At 42.0% G+C, this 18,781-nt stretch overlaps 2 protein-coding genes across 2 annotated transcripts; both read right to left on the reverse strand.

Moving 5' to 3' along the window:
- Nucleotides 1-1,004: 1,004 nt before the first annotated feature.
- On the reverse strand, nt 1,005-5,519 carry rhoh (ras homolog family member H). The gene is made up of 2 exons (XM_018695827.2): nt 5,235-5,519; nt 1,005-3,938 (listed from the first exon to the last, which is right to left on the reverse strand). The coding sequence occupies exon 2, from the start codon at nt 3,470-3,472 to the stop codon at nt 2,885-2,887; it is 588 nt and encodes a 195-aa protein (XP_018551343.1). The 5' UTR covers nt 3,473-3,938; nt 5,235-5,519; the 3' UTR covers nt 1,005-2,884.
- An 859-nt stretch (nt 5,520-6,378) lies between these two features.
- Nucleotides 6,379-18,124, reverse strand: n4bp2 (NEDD4 binding protein 2). The gene is given in 17 exon segments (XM_018695826.2): nt 6,379-7,696; nt 7,789-7,912; nt 8,540-8,708; nt 8,875-8,946; nt 8,948-9,052; nt 9,217-9,343; nt 9,508-9,632; nt 9,759-9,982; nt 10,123-10,168; nt 10,262-10,347; nt 10,753-13,481; nt 13,780-13,920; nt 14,061-14,137; nt 14,640-14,728; nt 14,964-15,088; nt 15,714-16,749; nt 17,616-18,124. Coding segments are annotated over 17 exon segments (5,580 nt in total). The 5' UTR covers nt 17,875-18,124; the 3' UTR covers nt 6,379-7,650.
- Between the last annotated feature and the right edge of the window lie 657 nt (nt 18,125-18,781).

Consider the following 18,781-nt stretch of genomic DNA (forward strand, 5'->3'; position numbering starts at 1 on the left):
TAATAATAGTTAGAAGTTTAATATAGTAGAATAATACAAGGAAGTGTTTCATCTAATTACTTCTAATACTTAACTGGTTTCTCAGTATCTTGAATTTAGATTTTTTTTTTTTTCTTTTTTTCTTTTTTTCCATGTTATACTACATGAAGAAATAGAGTTGGTGAACATATAGAGACTCATTTGGTCTGAGTGTCCTGTGCATGTGATATCTACAGGGCTCTGTATTATGTGTAAGTGTATGGGTCAGGTTGCCTATGTAAGCACGTGTTATGTGTGTGCATAAGAATGAGTGAACGAGTCGTTCTGTGTTGTGTGCACGAGTTCGACAGTATAATGTACATATTTGTGTGCGAGCTGGGATGTGGTTAGGTTTTTTTTTTTTTCAGCATATCCTTGAAAAGCCTGTGTTGTACCTCTCATCCTTGGTGACTCTGAACGCCACATGAGACAGAGACACGTAGAGAAAGAGCGGGAGAAAACATGAGGGGGGAAGGAACAGCTTCTCTGAGCTTTTCTTTATTCTTTTCCTGGTTGTTTTCTGTTCCTGGTCGTCTCTTGCTTGCTCTTTCATTATCGTTAGCATTAAGTATTTCACAGAGAATAGTTTTAGTACAGTCCCTAGTTACCGTCAGTCTCACTGTAGGTAGTCCTACTAAATACACAAAATAAGTATATTTAAGACCATGATACTGTTGAGTATAAGATGTTTTCTTCTAATTTGGATTTGTACTCTAAATATAAACTGTGTCCTCTGTTGTACAAGTCCTAAAACCCTGTATGGCATATTTGTTAATTTGGGCTAAATAATTAAAACTGTTTTAACTCGGATAGATACAAAGGTTTAAAGTCTCATCTGTAATTATTAATTATCTTAAATGATAAAGAAACAAAGATAATTTTATTAATCAAAGTATACAACTGTTCCATACTTTGCATGGTTTGCATTTTAGCACTCATGACTCTGAATTAAGCACTTTTGAGTAAAGTACTACAGACAAACAACACACGTCTGAAAACATTTATGGGTTTATACAGAAAATATTATTTAACCTAACCATCATTCAGAAAATAGTCTGGAACAATCTAGTCAAAGTCATGATGCGACACTTGTATTGCAGCCCACCTATGTCTAAAAATCTATAAATTATTTGTATATAAACATACAATATAATGTGTTTCCTAATGCAGATTTCACAAAAGTTTGGCAAATGGTAGCTTAATACCTCATATTGTATACATTTTGTACATAAGATGTATTATATTAAGTTTGTACATGAGACACATAGTACATTGGAATGTGGCCATAAAAGTATAATACACACAAAGTATGTTCACATACAAAGTGTCTTAATTAAACCTTTTACAGTGTATATTATTCTTATAGAGTTTATCTGGGTATAAACGTTTCTTAATGAACACACACTGAAATTCAACAAATTTAATTTAACAAATATCCAACACAAACTACTTCAAAAACAGAAAGGGATACAAAGGGAAGATAACACAACCATTACTGAGAAAAATGACTGAATACATTTAAAATACATTTTAAAAACTTGTAGATTATTGGATGATCTTTCACAATTTTAGACATTTAACTCCCTCTACAATTCAGTCATTCAGTAACGGCAAAGTCTGTTGAATCCCTATTTTAAATCTATGAAATAAAATTAGTTGTTTCAGTAACAGGCAACAACAGTGACAGTTTGCAAGATACACAGGTAGCAAACCGTACCTTAATACTTTCCTTATGTTTTTAAAAGAAGGTATAAAGTTTGATGACAATGACGATGCAGAAAAAATCCACTGTAGCCATATGTGACATTTCTTCAATGCCATTGCCATGGGTCAAAATTTCAGGTGTTGATGTTTCACATTGCTTCATTTTATTTTAGAACATTTTTTGTAATCGTTCCTCTGACAATATAAAATACATTTCTCAATTAATTCAATTTTTTTAATGGCCATTATTATATACATTTCAATGCATCTGATGTCTGAGTAAACATTTCAAACAGTAAAAATACAGATATCTTTAAACAGATTTGACAGATCTAATCTAAAAAGAAAATATAGAGAATATTCTGTATGTAGAGCCTGGTACAACAAAACTGTTCTTCTGGACTCTGAGCCGACACTTACATTATTTTATTCTTAATAGTTGAAACTTTTGATGAGAAATGGCTGCACTTTGTTCACACCATAATTTGCTAATTTCCAATTAATCAAAAACTTTTAGGAGCAAATGTTTTCCTCATGTGATTTTGGCAAATGTGCAAATCACACTGTGAAAGTTCCAGTCAACTGTAAAAAACATTACTTGTAAAGGCACTTTTTTGGTTTACGCTACAACTGAAAAGTTAATTTGATGCAGCCTCAACCTCCATATTAATACACTTCCTCTTTGCATTGCTTATTAGTAAAACAATTAGAGAAACTATATGTTGAATACATCGCCATTAAAGCTTTAAATGCTTTAAATCAGATTAAAGTCTCACGAAAAACCTCTGATGTTTCATTTGAAAAACCTGTGGTTCACTTAAAAAAAAAAACAGATGAGAAGAATCAAAGAAATTCTTCTCTTTACGTCGCTCCCTGGATCAAACAAAAGTACAACTTCCATTTGTACATTTGCACGAGGATTTATTTGGTGTATGATTAAATTAATGTATTCTCAGTTTTAAATATGGTTTAAGTTGAGGTTAGTCTTGGATGGAGGGGCAGGACACCCTGTTAGTGAAGAAGAACCCTACATACATGAAACAAATGCACCTCTGGGTTCTTGTACCTCTATGAGCCCTCACTGAGTTTGAAAAGCACACTAACACCCATAATTAGACAAGTCATCGCGTGACAGTTCAAGCCACCGAGTCAGGGTCAAAGGTCAAAAGACTTTGCACTGGTTTATGCTGAATATGCGTCTCCTGGCCTGCTTCCTGGCCTGGTTCACAGCCGTCCGCACCGCATACTCAAACACCTGCTGCACGCCTCGGTTGCTTAAAGAGGAGCACTCCAGATAGCCTTTAGCGTGGATTTCATGAGCCACACGTCTGCCCTCCGCCGCTGAGATGCAGATGCTCCGATAAGCCCCCGCCTCCCGCAGGTCTGTCTGGGTGGCCACGACCAGCACTGGCACCCGGGGCAGGTTCTCCCGAACCTCGGCGATCCACTTGTGCTGGACGTTGGCCAGCGAGTTAGGGTTGGCCACGGAGTAGCAGATGAGGACAATGTCGGCCTGCTGGTACGACCTTGGTCGGATTTGTCTGAAGTTGTCATTACCGGCCGTGTCCCACAACCCCAGGCTGATCTGAACCCCGTCCATGTACACCTCCACCCCTGTGTTCTCAAACACTGTGGGCTTATAGGTGTCCGGGAAGGTCTCTGAAGTGAAGCGGACCAGCAGGGCCGTCTTGCCGACCGCGCTGTCCCCGACCAGGACGCACTTCACTGACATCTCTTCTAAACCATTCATGGTAGCTGCTGGTGTTCTCACTCACTCAAGATTTGGAAAAAGTCTTAGGGGCGGCTTTTCTGTGACTTATTGGTGAGACAAAGGGTTCTTGGGGTACTCAAAACCAGCAATCACTCTGCAAGTGCTGTACTTCCGTGTGCAGGTGGTACTTTTCATAGTAGGTGATCTGCAGGCCTGCCTTGTTGTAATTCCTTTCAGAGTTCAGTGATGGTTCAGCTTGTTTAACCAACTTATGAGGTCTCTGCTTTCAGTCTTTAATCATAGGTATGTACAGTCTGCAGTTCCCCAGGAGTGGGCTTTATGTCCGCTTCACATAACCTCTCAGTTCTGTGGGCCCTCTCGGCTCAGTGCACTTCCGCTCTGCCTCTGCAGCGTGGTGGTCAGGTTCTCGTCCTTCTCTCTGATGACCTTAAAGACCGTCATTCTGTCCAGACAGGTCTAACCTCTCAGCACTGAAGAGGAAGATCTACCGAGAAAAAGAGCGAGGAAGGGGAGGATACATTATGAACGTGAGGCGTCTGTAAACATCGTAAGTCATCTTAAAAGGACAGAGCGTTTAGAAACTGAAAAGCTTCAGCAAATTGTTCATTTAACTGAAACTTTATTTGTGAGTTACTACAGACAGTCAACAAATGTCTCTCGTATAATGTATAGCGTACTGTGGAAGATGACAGCAGCATAGCTCTCAGTACAATACGTTTTCTGTGAGAAATGATAAATATCTGCTTAAACAACATAGAAGTAGTCGACTGCTGGAGTACTGGATGTGACAGATGGCATAGGACTTTTCATTTTGTAACCTCAAAAATTCATATTTACAGATAAACGCAAAAGCATAAAGCGTTGAAAATATGGCAAAGTACAGATTAAATACGGAAGTAAAGATTCCTCTGTTTGGGTGTGACCCAGAAAGCTTGATCCTGAAGACATTAACAGGTGCTCTGTAACAACACACAGGTCTTTGTGTTGTTAAGACACATTTGTCTCCTTTAACTTTAATATCTCTGCCTTATGTAAGAACCAGCCCTGATTCTGTAGTTAACACCATAAACAAACCTGATAATGGCTGAGGATGTCTCCTTGTGTTGTTGTTTGACACAGTGACACAAGTTAATCTTGATAGATTTTATTACTGTGAAAAAAACAAACTCTGCTGATGGTTTCTTATGACTTCTCTGGTTAATCAAACTGACGGTTTTACAATCGTACTGAAGAACCAGAGATAACAAGTCATAACCTCAAAACCACCTGCCATCTCACACACTCACTCATCTAGATGGAAAGACCCCCATGAAGTAGATGGGACACTTGAATCAGTGGTTTTTCCACAGTTTAACTTTCTGAATTTTCTCACAAGAAAACGTTTTAGTTTTATTTTCTCAGGTTATTGTCAGAGGAAGAATTAATGAATAAATAAAGTAAGAAACAAGGATCAAATTCTTAGCTCAGATGATGAAATCATTTAACTATTTAACTGCATGTACAAACCACGTTTATATTGTAGTTTACGATGAAATATTCATTCACACTTACTTTTTATTTATGCTTTTTATTTTAATGAGAGTCTGAGAATAGGCCTACATCCTGGAGATCTCAGTTTCACATTTTAAAGTTTTAATTTTGAAACAAGTTTAGGTTTTTGTCCAAGTTATGTCTCATTCTTATCACATTAGAATAGAAATGATTATTAACCATGAAGGTCCGTGTAAAACGCTGCTGTATCTTGACAAAGTAAACCGGAGACGAAGAAAAAGAAAATTACCTTTCTTGTCAGTCTCAGTCTTTAACGGGCGGATGCAGGCTGCCGCTTCTGACGACTTCACGACGCCGACAAAAACAGCCTTTAAACTCCAGAAAAGGCTTCTTATTTTATCATAACCTACTGACCTGGATACCCTGAAACGCCACAGATACAGATATCCCTTAGTTAGACCAACACAGAGGCAGAATAGCTCAGCACCTGCCTAGTAACGCCGAGGTTGGTGAGTAGAGGAGGGAAGTGAGAAAGTACGAGAGAAAAGACGCAAGTAAAGCGCATCCGCTTGTCAGAGTGTGGAGGTGTGACTCAGTCTCAGTCTTTTGTTCGCCTCCCCCACAGCAGCTGTGCTATAAAATATGAGTGCTTTTTTCTGCTGTGCATTTGTGCCATTTTGTTTGCAACTTTACGCAGCGGCGCAGCGCACAGCTGGCGCAAATAAAAGGATTTAGGGGCTAGGTTGCGCATGCAGCCACACCGGTGATGTAGAGCTGTTGTGATGAACAGAGAAGCATCGACTGTGGGTTCTTAGGTTTTAATGACAGTTAATTGCATGGGTGTCGACAGCCAGTCACAATTGCTCTTGTGCTATTGCTGAATATTCACTGGACAATAAACAGATATCCTGATTGGTGAAATGTCTCAGTTGAGGTCCTGGGGTCACTTTTTAAAACTGCCTCAGAAAGGCTCAGGCTCATACTGTTAATGTCGCACAATATACCAAAACACTGAAAAATGACAAACATATTTTAAGAAAATCAGATTTAATTACAACCTCAGTCCACCTGACAGTGTTTGATAAAATGGGAGCAGGGATTTCAGGTTAGAGCAGGACTCTACTGAGAAGACAAGTCAGTGAATTAAAATACTATAACACTAATAACTGGTAAACTTATCACAAACTGGCAGGTCTTTTGACACATAGACTAACATTAAATGGCTGGGTCTAGTTATCAGTGTTGTGTGATGGTTTGTTCTGTGAACACAGCAGAAATACATGCTTATATGTTTCCATTATAATCAGTTCCAAACTTCAGATATGTCTGTGAATAAACCTGTAATTCATTTGGTTAGGAAATCACAAATTGGTCCTAAATCACAGTTAAAGCTGCATTCACTGAAGGAAACACTGATGTAAACACACACGATAAACTGTTAACATAGAATTTTATTCCACAATATTCTCTGTAAACCCCTTTGAACAAATGAATAAAAAAATACAATTTTCTCTTCATATTTCACGTGTTCACAACATTATATACAATCAGTAAAATCTGTCAACATTGTTGTTATAATTTTGTGAGAAACATCACACAGGTAGAAAAACAGACTCAATTTTAAACCTACAAAATTAGTGTAGCCACCTGAGGAATACAACTGCTACAATATTTGGCACAATATGTTAAAGAAGCGACCAGGAACAGGCTGGAAACGATTGACTGGCATCGAGAGGGAAAAAAATGAACACTGTTGAGTCTATACCTGAGTTTAATTATGAATATATTAGCAGCTAATCTTGGCTTAAGCTAAAGTAAATGAACAGTTGCAGTGTACAGTGTGCTGCAGAGGCAGCTGCTAAGACAAAAGAGCGATCACTGCAGAACTATTTAATGAGGTTGTTCAACCTATGTATTGAACTATGCCTTTGATCATCTGGAAGGTTTCAGGCTCTCCTCATGTTGAGCAAGACAAACTGTAATGATAAAACCAAGAGAAGAGACTCTCTTCCGTTTATGCATTTGTCGTTGTGATAACTTCTCCCGAGGAAAATATCTGTACAGAATACAATGTTTAAATTGTGTTTCAAAAAGAGTGGCATTATATAAAAACCTAGAGAACAACCTCCAAGCAGAAAGAATGCAGCCATGATTCAAATAAAGTTTCATAAAATACTTACATTATGTCTCAAACATGAGTCCAAATTTAATAAATGTACAAAATCATTAAACAACACCTTATCCAGCATGGAGCCCTCTAAACACAGGGATTTTTTTAGTACTCTTTAAAAGGCATAAAGGGAAATGTAAATCAAAATATACCACACTATAAAACATCTATAAAATATAAAATATACAGTACATACATTGTAGCTTTACAGATGCATAAAATACCTTATTCGCGTTTCATGCCGATGCAGCTCTCTTCCATAAACACAAACAGAAAACTGATTTAAGATCTGAATTTGGATTAAGATCTCAACTAAACTGCAATTTAACCAAGATTAAATTAAATTAAAACACTGGCAGCTATATGACTGATGGAGAGAAATTGTGGATGAGTATAAAAAAGTATCACAAGTAAGAAACAAGGAGGCAGAGTGTATTATACTGTATGTGCTGTAATAATTGTATTTGGATGAGATAAAGAGAGAGTGTTGTCCTCCATAGCAGCTTTAGTTTGAATCCAATAAACCAGGTTCTTTTCACTTCAAAGAGACCAACACGAGACCTGGCTTTGGCTCAGTGAACCTAAGAGACAAAGAGATAAAGAGAAAAGGTGGGTGACACTGAACACATTGTGCATGTGTGTTTTGCACATGTGTATATATGTGTGTGTATACCTGTAGTGTTTGTTAGTGAGGTAGTCTATAACGGCGGGGCGGATGCGGGCCACGCCCCCCTGGCTGTGGTTCCCTCTTCCTGTGATGACAGAGAGCTGAGGTCGACACAGACCCTGCTCACATTCTACACAGAAAGAGGACAAAGAAGAACAAAACACACAGAAACTGAGAATACAGTTAACAGGAGGGGCTCACACAAACTCTGAGGGGGCGAGAACAAAAACTCGGTGCTTGTTGTGAGCTCTGCTTCTTTTCTTTGGTCAAGTGAACAGCACGACAGGTGTGAAAACGACCTAATGTTGTCTCTCCCATCCTCCTTTCGTACTCATAAGCCAATATTGAATACATTGCTGATTTCATCTTTTAAAGTGTCTTTCTCTTCGTCATTCAGACACAGGCCACTGTTGTGTTGGTGTTATTTACAGCTTCATTCAGACATGACAGCACATTTATGGAAAAAGACACCTTGCTTGTGTGGTATGTGGCACCTGGTGCATGAGAGGGAGCAGAGGAGAGAGAGATGAGATGAAGATTGAGATAATAAATGCGTTACAGTGATCTTAGAGGAAGGTAACGTTATAAGATGTGTATATTTTCCTTTGTGCTGCTGCAGCAGCCTTTAACATAATCTGACAACAGACTTGTGCTGTGCTGACAGTGTTGCAGACATGTCACCAGGTCCAATCGAGTAAGATCAATGTTGTGACTTCTACCTGGCTATATTAAGTTTATACAGTTCATTGTTAAATACCTGTGGTTTTGTCTTCTAAGACCTGGGCCAGGTGCTCCAGAGCCTCATCTACATGTAGTCCGTGCAGATCCAGGATGTTCTGTGGCAGCAGTGATGAGTTAACCCTCTGAAAAATCTGAACTGCTGCACGGTGGTTGGCCTCACGCATCCGCTGGCCATGCATATGTCCCTAAGAAAGAGTCGATGCAAATTAATTTACTCTACGGTCGAGCAGTTATCACCGCAAATTAATCACAAGCTACTAATTCAAAACAAAGAAAGAGAAATAAAGTTAAAGTGCTTCACAGGTGAAGATAGAAACACAACATTAACAAACATCTGCCTCAGCCTCTTGCCTGCTGTGCGTAAAATGAGGCCACTTCTTTGCGTCCTTGCTTGTAGGCCTCAGCGGCCTTGGAGAAACTCTCGAAGCTGTCGGCTCCTCTGCAGACTGGCCTCGGCCCTGAAGTCATCATATTCTGGGTCCTCCGCATCCTGATAGTCCGGTATGGTTGACTCTAGGGCCTTATGCCTCTGACAAATCGAAAAGACAGGGTGATACTGACAGGTAATTAAGGGTGGAGAATGTTATGAATAAGTTTTAAATTGTGATTCGGTCTCTTGCCGCTGCATTTTTTTCTGCACATATTTGAACTGTTCTGCTTTGGATGATGCCTGTGTTCTGTGTTTGTCGATACCTTTTCCCTCTCCTTGCTGGCTGTTCTGTGGTGGTCAGACCGAGGAGCCTCTGGGGCGACAACCGTCTTGACGGGTCCCTCGTCCAGTAGAGAGTGAAGAAACAGTTCAGTCTGTGTCAGGCTGTAACTACACAATCACGAGAACACAGCAATTAGTCCAGGGGTGTACATGGACTCGTATTAAATTCATTTCCACTGTTGCAGCCAGAATATATGCGGCTGGTCTTGTAAGTCATTGAGGTTGAGGTGTGTCTGTTTATCAACAGGCTGAAAGATAAACTTGTGTCTCACTTGTGGTCTCTGAAGATGTCCTGGAGGAAATGTCTGTCAATGGTGGGGAAGAGGGAGAACAGCTGGTTCTCTTTCAGCCGGGTAGCTCCATCCCGCCGGTCAAGGTCTGCACGACTTTGTCTCGTCTGACAGAAAGAGGTTTGGAAAGCAGTTAGGGTGAGGCTAACAGAGAGGAACAACCTAGACTGATATTATTCAAGATGTTTGTATGATACAAAACACTAATGTATACAGGCAGATGTGTGCGTTACCTTCTCCACATTCTCCTGCAAAGCCTGCTCCTCCTTTATAATATCTCTCAGAGAGACATGTGGCTGGGACACATTCCAGTGGTCCATGAATGGCATCTGACCACGGGCCTCTGGTTGGTTGTCCAGTGACGTGTAACCATCTGCACTGATGAGGAAATGTGCTGGCTGTGTTCGCTCTTGTGACCCAGGTTTGGCCACCTGTGATTCACCCCAGTGTACCGAACCTGAACGTTCAAAGGTCGACAATTAATGGTTTGTATGTGTACGTATGTAACACAGTATTAATCATATACAGGCAAATGCATGCTGCTGTTATTACTCCATGATGCTGCATGGATTTTAATTTGTGACCACGTCCACTTACTTTCCTGAAGCAAGTGGAAGGAAAGATTTGCTTGTCTCTGCCTTTCCTGTAAAACACCATTTACAGTCAGATTAAATGACAATATTGTAAATAAAAATATCAGAGTGGATTAACAGTTCATGAACTGATGAGAACTCACCTGGATCGTTTCCTTCCACTTCTGGTGGAGCAGTTTAGCCAGGTTCAGGTCCATCTGCACTGCAAAGTCATCAGTGGAGCATGTACCTGAGAGATAAGTCAGTTCAGAATAGCAGAGAGGGATAAAGACCATTATTGTTTTTGTTTCTGGGACTGATGTTTGCATGTTTCGAGTGCTTGTCACATCATCTAACAGCGTCCTTTTGGAGATAACTGTCAGTCACACCCTCATTATGCAACAACTGGTGAATTGTGTGAAGCTGTGAAAGAGTTTGAACTTCTCTTAAAGCTCTCCCATAACCATTTTCATTTTTGGTTTGGAGTGTAACACCATGAATGCTTGTAAGGAGAGCCTGTCCCACTGTTGTGTTTGTAAGTGAACAGACAACACGTCATAAGACCCAGCTCATTTAACGCATACCGACGTCTTAAGGCTTGCATTGTTATTTGAGCATTAAATGTACTGCTTGGTGTCACCTGTGTGTTAGTTACCTGGGTCTACTCCCACAGGACCAAACAGTTCAGTTAGCTGTAATGCCACCTCAGTGGGTAGTTTCAGCTCCACACTCTGAATGTCGAGGTGTTGTCCTCTCCTCTCCTCCATGAGCCTCCTTTCAGTCCTCTCCTCCTTCCTCTGTTTTTCCTCCCTCTCGATTTCCTCTAGCTCAGCCTGCAGCAGTCGGTGAACCTCGTCCATGCTGGCAATCTCATCTTCAATCTCAGTCCTTGATTCTTCAATTCTTACTCCATCATCTAAGCTCCCACCCCAGGCGCCACCGTCTAGGGCGGATTCTGATATCACTTTGTGTTCAGTGTTTTCTCTTTCTTTCATTGCTGTAGGCAAACTAAGTTCTGTTTGAGGAGTTTTTTCAGAGTGTGAGGGTGTATCAGGAAGATCTTTGTTTCTAACTGGAGCAGCTACACCTTCCAAACTTGTTAAGTCAGTGTTACTGGAGCTTTCATTTGACTCAGAGGTTAACTGCTGAGCCCCTTCCTCGAACCCAGCTGGCCCTCCCTTTGGCAAATCTTCAGAGCAGCACTCAGCTAACACATTAGGACACAAACTGGCTTCTAAAACCTCACCTAAAGCTCCACACTGACTGGATATGTTCTGGTGATCTTCATCCCTAGCATCCTCCTCCTCCTCACCATCCTCATCTTTAAAGAACCTCTCTCCAGAGTCCAGCAGGAGGTTGGTGGTCCATTCTAGGTCCTGATGGCATTTGTCATACAGATCCTCTAATGTATCAAAACTAACCAGTTTAAAATGACGGCTGAGAATGCACAAGCTCTCAAGCCGGTCTTGAGTTACCCCAAGCTCCTTCTCCTCCACCTGTGTGCCTTTCTCATGCACCACACGGTAGGGTACCTCTTTGTGGCCGGATGGGTGAACTGCAACCGCTGCAGAAACTGCAGAAGACAGCTCCGGCACAAAGCGAGAAGAGTCACCATAAAGAACTGTGAAGTCACTGGAGTGGCTGCACGCAGTGACCACTGTGTCATTAGGGCTGTCTTGGCGATTTAGACGCCAAAGAAGAGCAAAGTCTTGAGGTTCTGTCTGGGTGAAGTATCCTCTGTCTGCCAGAGAAGGAGGGGGAGAAAGAGGCTGCAGGGGTGCCTCAGATTTGGACTCGGTGAACAGGTCAAAGCTTGGTTTCAGGTTAAGGCTAGTGTTACAGTTAGGATTAGAGCTAGGTTCAACATCCGTGTTACTGCTATTCTGACTAGTGTCTATGTTTTGAGCTGTGATATTGGGGGATTCAAGAGTATTTGATGAAGAAGCAGGGCAGTTTTGAGTGAAGGTGAGGGCTAGCTTGCACTGCTTCCCCAATCTACGACCTTGACGCTGCTTTCTCTCCTGACTGCCTCCAATGAAAGTAGTGCCTTCTGCTTCCACAGAGCCCTCAAACGTAGGACTCTGACACACCTCACTAGTATGGCTGCCATCAGCCTCACTTCTAGTGTCTCTACCATCCTCTGTGCAGCTATTAGCATCCATATCACCAGGCTCTGAACTGACCTCACCTTCAATGTTGTGGCTTCCCACACCATCGTGGCACATGTTTGTCTCTGCAGCTTTGGAAAGTACCAGTGAACTAGCAGAAATAGCTGAGGGAGGATCTGTACTGTTGGTTGTTTCTCTGCCAGTTTCTGACACATGATCATTCCCCACCGTGGTACTACTCGCTTCATTTTCAGTGTTTTCTTCCCAATCATCAATTCTCGATTTCCTGACCCTACAAGAGTCAGCTGCCTTCCAGTCTAACACACAGTCTGGTAATTCACCTCTGCTGTCGTTAACCCTGCTCATGTTCTGGTCTCTCTCTTCACTGGTAGATTTACTGCCATGGGATTCCTGAAACCTGCTACCTGCCTCATCCTCTTTCAGTAATTCCTCTCCAGAACTCAGGGAGAGGGAGGAAGAACAGGAAGAGCCGGTCTGAATGGCACCTACACCCGTCTGAATGAGATCAAGAACCTTCTGAAACTCTGTTACATCGGGTCCAGGCTGCATTTTTATTTTATTTTCATCAACTTCTTGAGACACACCCTCATCATATGGCCCATTTCCTTCTCTATGCCTCTCTCTTCTCCTCACCTGTCGCTGCTTGAGGGACCCTTCAGAAGGCCAGTCCCCTACAAAATCTAACATTTTAGGCATTCCCTTTTCTTCCTCATCTCTCACTACAGCTCCCTCCGCTTCCTCTACCTTTGTCGTTTCTTTCTCCTCTGCCTCGCTCTCTGATTGGTTAGCATCTTTGACCAGGTCTGCAGGCTCCATCCTGTCAAAACCAGACCTCCTGCTTGGCCTTTCTCTCCTCACCCTCTGTGCAATAGACTCAGAGAAAGCCACAGGTATTTCATCCCCACGGTGATCTTCATTCATCACCGATTCCACAATACAGTCTGGGATCCTCTGATTTCCTATTGAATGATTCAGCTGTAACTGAGCATCCAACTCTGAATCTAAATCCCCCAAATCCATGTCATCATCCCCATCTGAGATTTCAGGGTCTTCTGTGGATCTTCCAGTAGGTTGGAAATTAAGCGACTCAGTAGATTTGTGGGTGCCGTCTTCCAGCTTTCCCACATCACTAGAGCGGCCGATAGACGACACGTCAGGGAGCGAGGAAAACAGCTGAGGGTGGGATTTCTTATACTCCTCAGTTAATCCAGGCTGCCCTACCAGATCAGGACAAGGTGTTTCAGAGGACACCAGCCTAGAGAAAAAAAAGAGACGTTTAATCATTCGTAATTTTATGTGCATAAAAGTGCATTTTCATTTATTTTAACAGAACTGACAAGTTGGTTTTATACAAAATTTGAATCAATACAGTTAATAAAAACATCTGTTTTTACAGTGTTTACAAAAACTGTAACAATGTAGAGGACTAAAAATGTAAAGGGAAAGATATTTTAAAATATGATACATAATAATACATTAACACAATTTGACATAGGTGAGGTTAAAGTAGATTTGTATCAAGACAAACATTGACTGTAATGAATGACACTCACTGTGACCTCCTGTTCTCCAGAAGGAGGCGCTGTTTGCTCTCAGGCATCTGTGAACCCATAATAGACTGGACTGTGACGAAGCGCTCATATCCATTTAGCATGCGGCGGATTGATTCCACTGGGACGTTATGTGTGGTGCGTCTGCAAATACACATAGACACACAGAAACAAACAGATTAAGGACACAAAACTGAGACATGTGAACTTCAAACAAAAACAATAATTTAGTTGACATTTTAAAATAAGAACAGATACTATTGTAATTCCTCTCTCTCCCTCACCTTTCCAGTTCTCTGGGCTTGTTCTTCCACCAAGTGTCCGGCTCTCGGAACAGCACTTTATATCCATGTTTCAGTGCCTATTATGACCAACCATATTTTACAGTTCATAACATCATTAAGCAAACTATGTTCAGCAACATTTCTCAAAGGGGAAAAGTTTTCATTATAGTGAGTATTTGAATTTTCATTGAGATGATTGTAAGGTAAATACTATAAATATAATGTTCACATTATTATGTAATCTATCAAGAATGTGTGCTTGCATGTATTTGATAAACCACCTCAGTGTTTTGTTGGAAGCTGGGCCGGGTTCATCCTTTTTGCAGGATGACCCTGCATTATTATGACACAGCCCCCTATGATTGCACCATGTTGCGTCGCCAGAATGGCTCCACTCATATTAATGAGGGGACTGTGTTTTTTCACGCAGGGCTAATAGCGGTCTGAAGGCTGCCTAGCCCATTTACAGTGGCATGAATTAGATAAATTAGCTCTTCTCCAGAGCAATTAGTGCAACAGTAAAATTAGTCACATGAGATTTGTTACAGTGCTGGATGAATTGCTGGCAAGCAGACTGACCTGAAACACATAGGGTTTCATCTCCCAGCCCTGCATGTTGGTATTGTCAATGATGATGGGGTTAGTGCCCCTCTCAAAAGCTTCCTTGGCTATGGGATAATGTTTGCATATGAGAGAACACAAGAGAAACAAAGCATTTGTTGTTTTAGTACAAGTGGGGTTAAACAGATGGCATCTGGAGGGAAACAACAGCAATAAATTTAAGAGATTTTTAAAAAATCTTTAAAGAGGCTACACAGGAATGTTGATTTGCTACTGCAACATCACTTGTTATCAAAACTCTGTGTGTGTGTGTGTGTGTGTGTGTGTATGTGTGTCAATAACCTCGTCTATGGTTCCACTCATGGGCCTCCCCTAGAGCGATGGGGTCAAACTGATATTCTCCATTGCGAGTGAAGTAATCGTCGGTGCTCAGTATAATTCCACCTGGGTTGTGCTCTAAAAAGGCCCTGCAGAGAGACCCACAGGACTGTTGCAATAGTGTTTCCAAATTTATGACTGCTATCTTAAAAAAAACACTGCTTTTACAGTTAACTTGTGGTCAGTCATCTCACAACTGAGAAATCTGAGCTAACTGTGTGAAGTAGCTATGCTTTTAGCAAATTATCACTGCTCTGGATTTAAACATACATATGAAACAAGGAGAAATAAGTGTATAAATTTATAAAAGCCAAAAAAAGTTATAAAAGCCAAAAAAAGTGGTTTTTAAGATTTTTTTTTTGAAGATATGCACTGACTTGTCCTCTCTGAGACTTTGCAGGAGGCTGTTGCAGAGTCAAATCAAAAGCCAAGGAGTGATCACCTTCAGTTTATAGCCTTCACCCTTAGAACAACCAGAGGCCCCTGCTCTGAAGATCTGAGGCCCCTCCCAGGGGTAAGAGGTCCATGGCAGGTAATACGTATTAAAAACTTAACCCTAAAGACTAAATCCTAACAAGCCAAGAAAGCAAATGAACAACTAGCAGACCAAGTCTCTGCTGGCTGTAGCTATGATGAGCACTCAAAACTGTACATCTAAACAACATGCATTACTAGAGAGCAGCAGTGCTATTTAGAGTATCCCAACATTCTGACCTTGCCAAGGTTGACTTGCCAGATCCTGGAGCACCACGTAGCAGCACGAGCACCCTCCCTTCCAAACGAAGCCTGCTGTGCCGGGCAGGAAGCTGTGGAGCGGCAGGCAGGGCCCAGGACTTTGGAATAGTTGCTGAAGGTCTGAGAGGTGCTTGACTGATGGGAGCGTGAGTCAGCCAGGGAGAGGGATGCCTGGGTTGACGTGGCCATGTGGAAGGTGTTTGAGCCACGGGGGTAATGAAGGTTGGCCCCTGGTTTCCATGGATCTGGGGAGAAAACACAGGTGCCTCCAGGTTCCAGGGTGAAGACACGTAGCCAGGCGGCTCCTGATTCAAAATGTTCAGCTTAGATCTTGCTCCTCCAACTGCTGTGTGAGAGGGCATGACCACGGCCTGCTGTGAAAGACTGTGTGATGGGTCCTGCTTTTTATACACCTGAAAAGCAGAGGGACGTCCTGAAGCTGCCAGGTCCAAAGGAGGTTTAGGCTTGTCCACAGGTGTCTCTGTCAGGAGATGTGTGAAATTCACCACTGACTGCTGGCCCTGACTGGTCTCGTCGTCCCACGAGCTGAGCTGGTCGAGCGGAGAGGAAGCTCCAGACGTGTGCTGCACTAAGCCTCCCACTGGACATGCCTGCTCACCAGAGGGCTCTCTAGATCTGGGCCTCAGGCTGGACTGAAGCAGCTCAGGGAGGGGTTGCTGTGGAAAGGGTGGTGGAGGGAAAGAGGAAAGGGATACACCAGCAGATAAATACTGACTGCTGAGGTGTTTGTCCTTAACATCTTGCTGTGCAGTCAGTGTCTCTAGCTCCTGATCAACTAGCAGATCCAGCTCCTCGGTCAGGAGGCTGGTGGAGGGGGGAGAGGAGGGCTGCTCCGACAGCCTAGAGGAGTCTGGGTCCTGTCTAGGTTCAGAAAAGTGTTGAGGGCTGAGCAGGGCTGCAGCGGTGCGTTCAAAGCCAGAGACAGGAGAGGGAATAGGGGCTGCAACTTCAGCAGCCACAGACAGCTCCAAGAGCGAGTCCATTGCATTTTCAACTACAACACAAACAGGGAAAACAAAAACGTCAATTTAACTGTATTTAACCTTTGAAAGTGATGATTCTTGCTTGATTGCCATTTAATGCAGTGGATAGGAATTGACCCTCAAAACATAACAAAAACCTCATGACATGACATAAAAACAACAACAAAAAATAAAAACTTGTGCATAAAATTTTCAAATGGAAATAAATAAAATGAGCCACAATCACAGTGTCTTTAAGAACAATAACAGTGATATTTGATTAAATTTTCTCTCCTAAGAAATATTCAGTTGCAACACAGCTGCAGAACTGCTTCACTGTGACCTTTGACCTCTCTTACAGTAAACATGACAGTGAAGAGTAATGCAGGGCTGATAGGCTCCCTGGTGAAGTTTTGTAAACCCCTGCTCTCTACCCGTTCAGGCCTGCTCTGAAGTCAGCTGACCAGAAAGTATTGCCCCCCAGGCCGTGGAACCTCCTTTTACTGTATGAACATGAGGTCGATGCTAGTATTAAAAATGTTTGGTGTGCCTTGTTTTCTATTTCTGTTTCTCCTGACTTGAGAAGCACTCGATGACACTTAAAGTCACTGATGCAACATACACTTAGTATCTGTCACTCATAAGTTTAGGGGAAGCAGGGACTGGTGTTGTCCCAGATTATGTAACAACAGGTGGAAGAAGGTGGTGTAGTTTCAGATGACCGAAGATACTGGTCAATAATACTCATGAGACCTCCACTGTGAAGTAATGTCATGTGGTAAAATGCTTCAACCCTGTCACAAACACACTGCTAACAAGCTAACTGCTTAGCCAAGTTAAACCAAACTAGCGTTCCCAAAAGTCACACAGCAGGTCGGACAGGTGTTTTTTGTGCTACCTTTAAAGTCACACTCGGACAGCACGATGTATATAACTTCAGGGTCCAGGTGTGAGAACATCTCCTGCATGCTTTTAACGATTTTCTCCTTAGTGGAGCTGGGGAGAGAGCCGCTGCTGCTGGATGGAAAGTTGTTCGCCATGGCACCGTCATATCCCTGAGGTTGTCGGTAACCCGCGTTGTGGCCGAGACTTCCCCCTTCTGACGGCCTGCCGGGGACTCTGGCCGGGCTCTGGCCGTTTTTCTTTCTCCGAGGCATTCCGTGGCCGAGCTGCCCCCGCCGGTTGCTCTCATTAGCGGCTACTCGGAGCTAACTAAGTAGCCGAGGAGCTACAAGAGGGGTGGCCCGGAGCTGAAAACATGCTGCTGTGGTATCGGTGTTGAGTAAGGAAAGTGCCACAACTCAAGGTTATGATATTTAACAGCACTCCAAGTGGTGGAAATACACCGAGAAACAGGGACTGTGCCAAGACCGAACACGGAGCTTGATACCGGAAATCGAGATGGAGCTGTCAAAATAAAACATGTGGTCCCTGGCCTTTCTGGACTGTTTCTAAACTGCAAAGTCCACTTTCACTAATAAATATGTTTTGCATGTTGTTGTTGTTTCACTTTGAGGTTTGAGGGAAAGTTTTTCTGTGCTCACCTTAAATCTCAGTTTCTACAAATGGATGTAAAAACCTGATTTTGTGATGAAGTCAGCCCTGGTTCAATATGCAGCTTACACAATGAGGATTTGTTGTAGAAACTTGAAGCCTCCAGTACATAAACACACAGAATGGACTTTTCAGTGAAGAGGAAGGGATGTTACATCCGACACGGACACAATTTTTTAAAACAATATTTGCATGAAAGATATTTGCATATTCATAGATTATAGATTTTTTTAAAATACGGATAGAGAACTAAAGTAGGAGTATTTGTCTTGACAAACATGTCTGGAGGAGGTCTTTAGTGAAAGTAGCATTATGACTATGTACTCTGAACATACAGTTGAAGGAGATGTACAGAAATAGACAAAACAAAGTATCAAAAGTAAAAGGACTCATATGCAACCACAATGCCATAACTTGTTGTATATGACACTGGGTTATCACTATTGATCAATATTATGGTAGTGCTAATTATTATTACTTTGTATATTGTTGGATAATTTTATTGTAACA

The sequence above is a fragment of the Lates calcarifer genome, linkage group LG5 (genome assembly GCF_001640805.2).
Source record: "Lates calcarifer isolate ASB-BC8 linkage group LG5, TLL_Latcal_v3, whole genome shotgun sequence".
Taxonomy (NCBI): domain Eukaryota; kingdom Metazoa; phylum Chordata; class Actinopteri; family Centropomidae; genus Lates; species Lates calcarifer.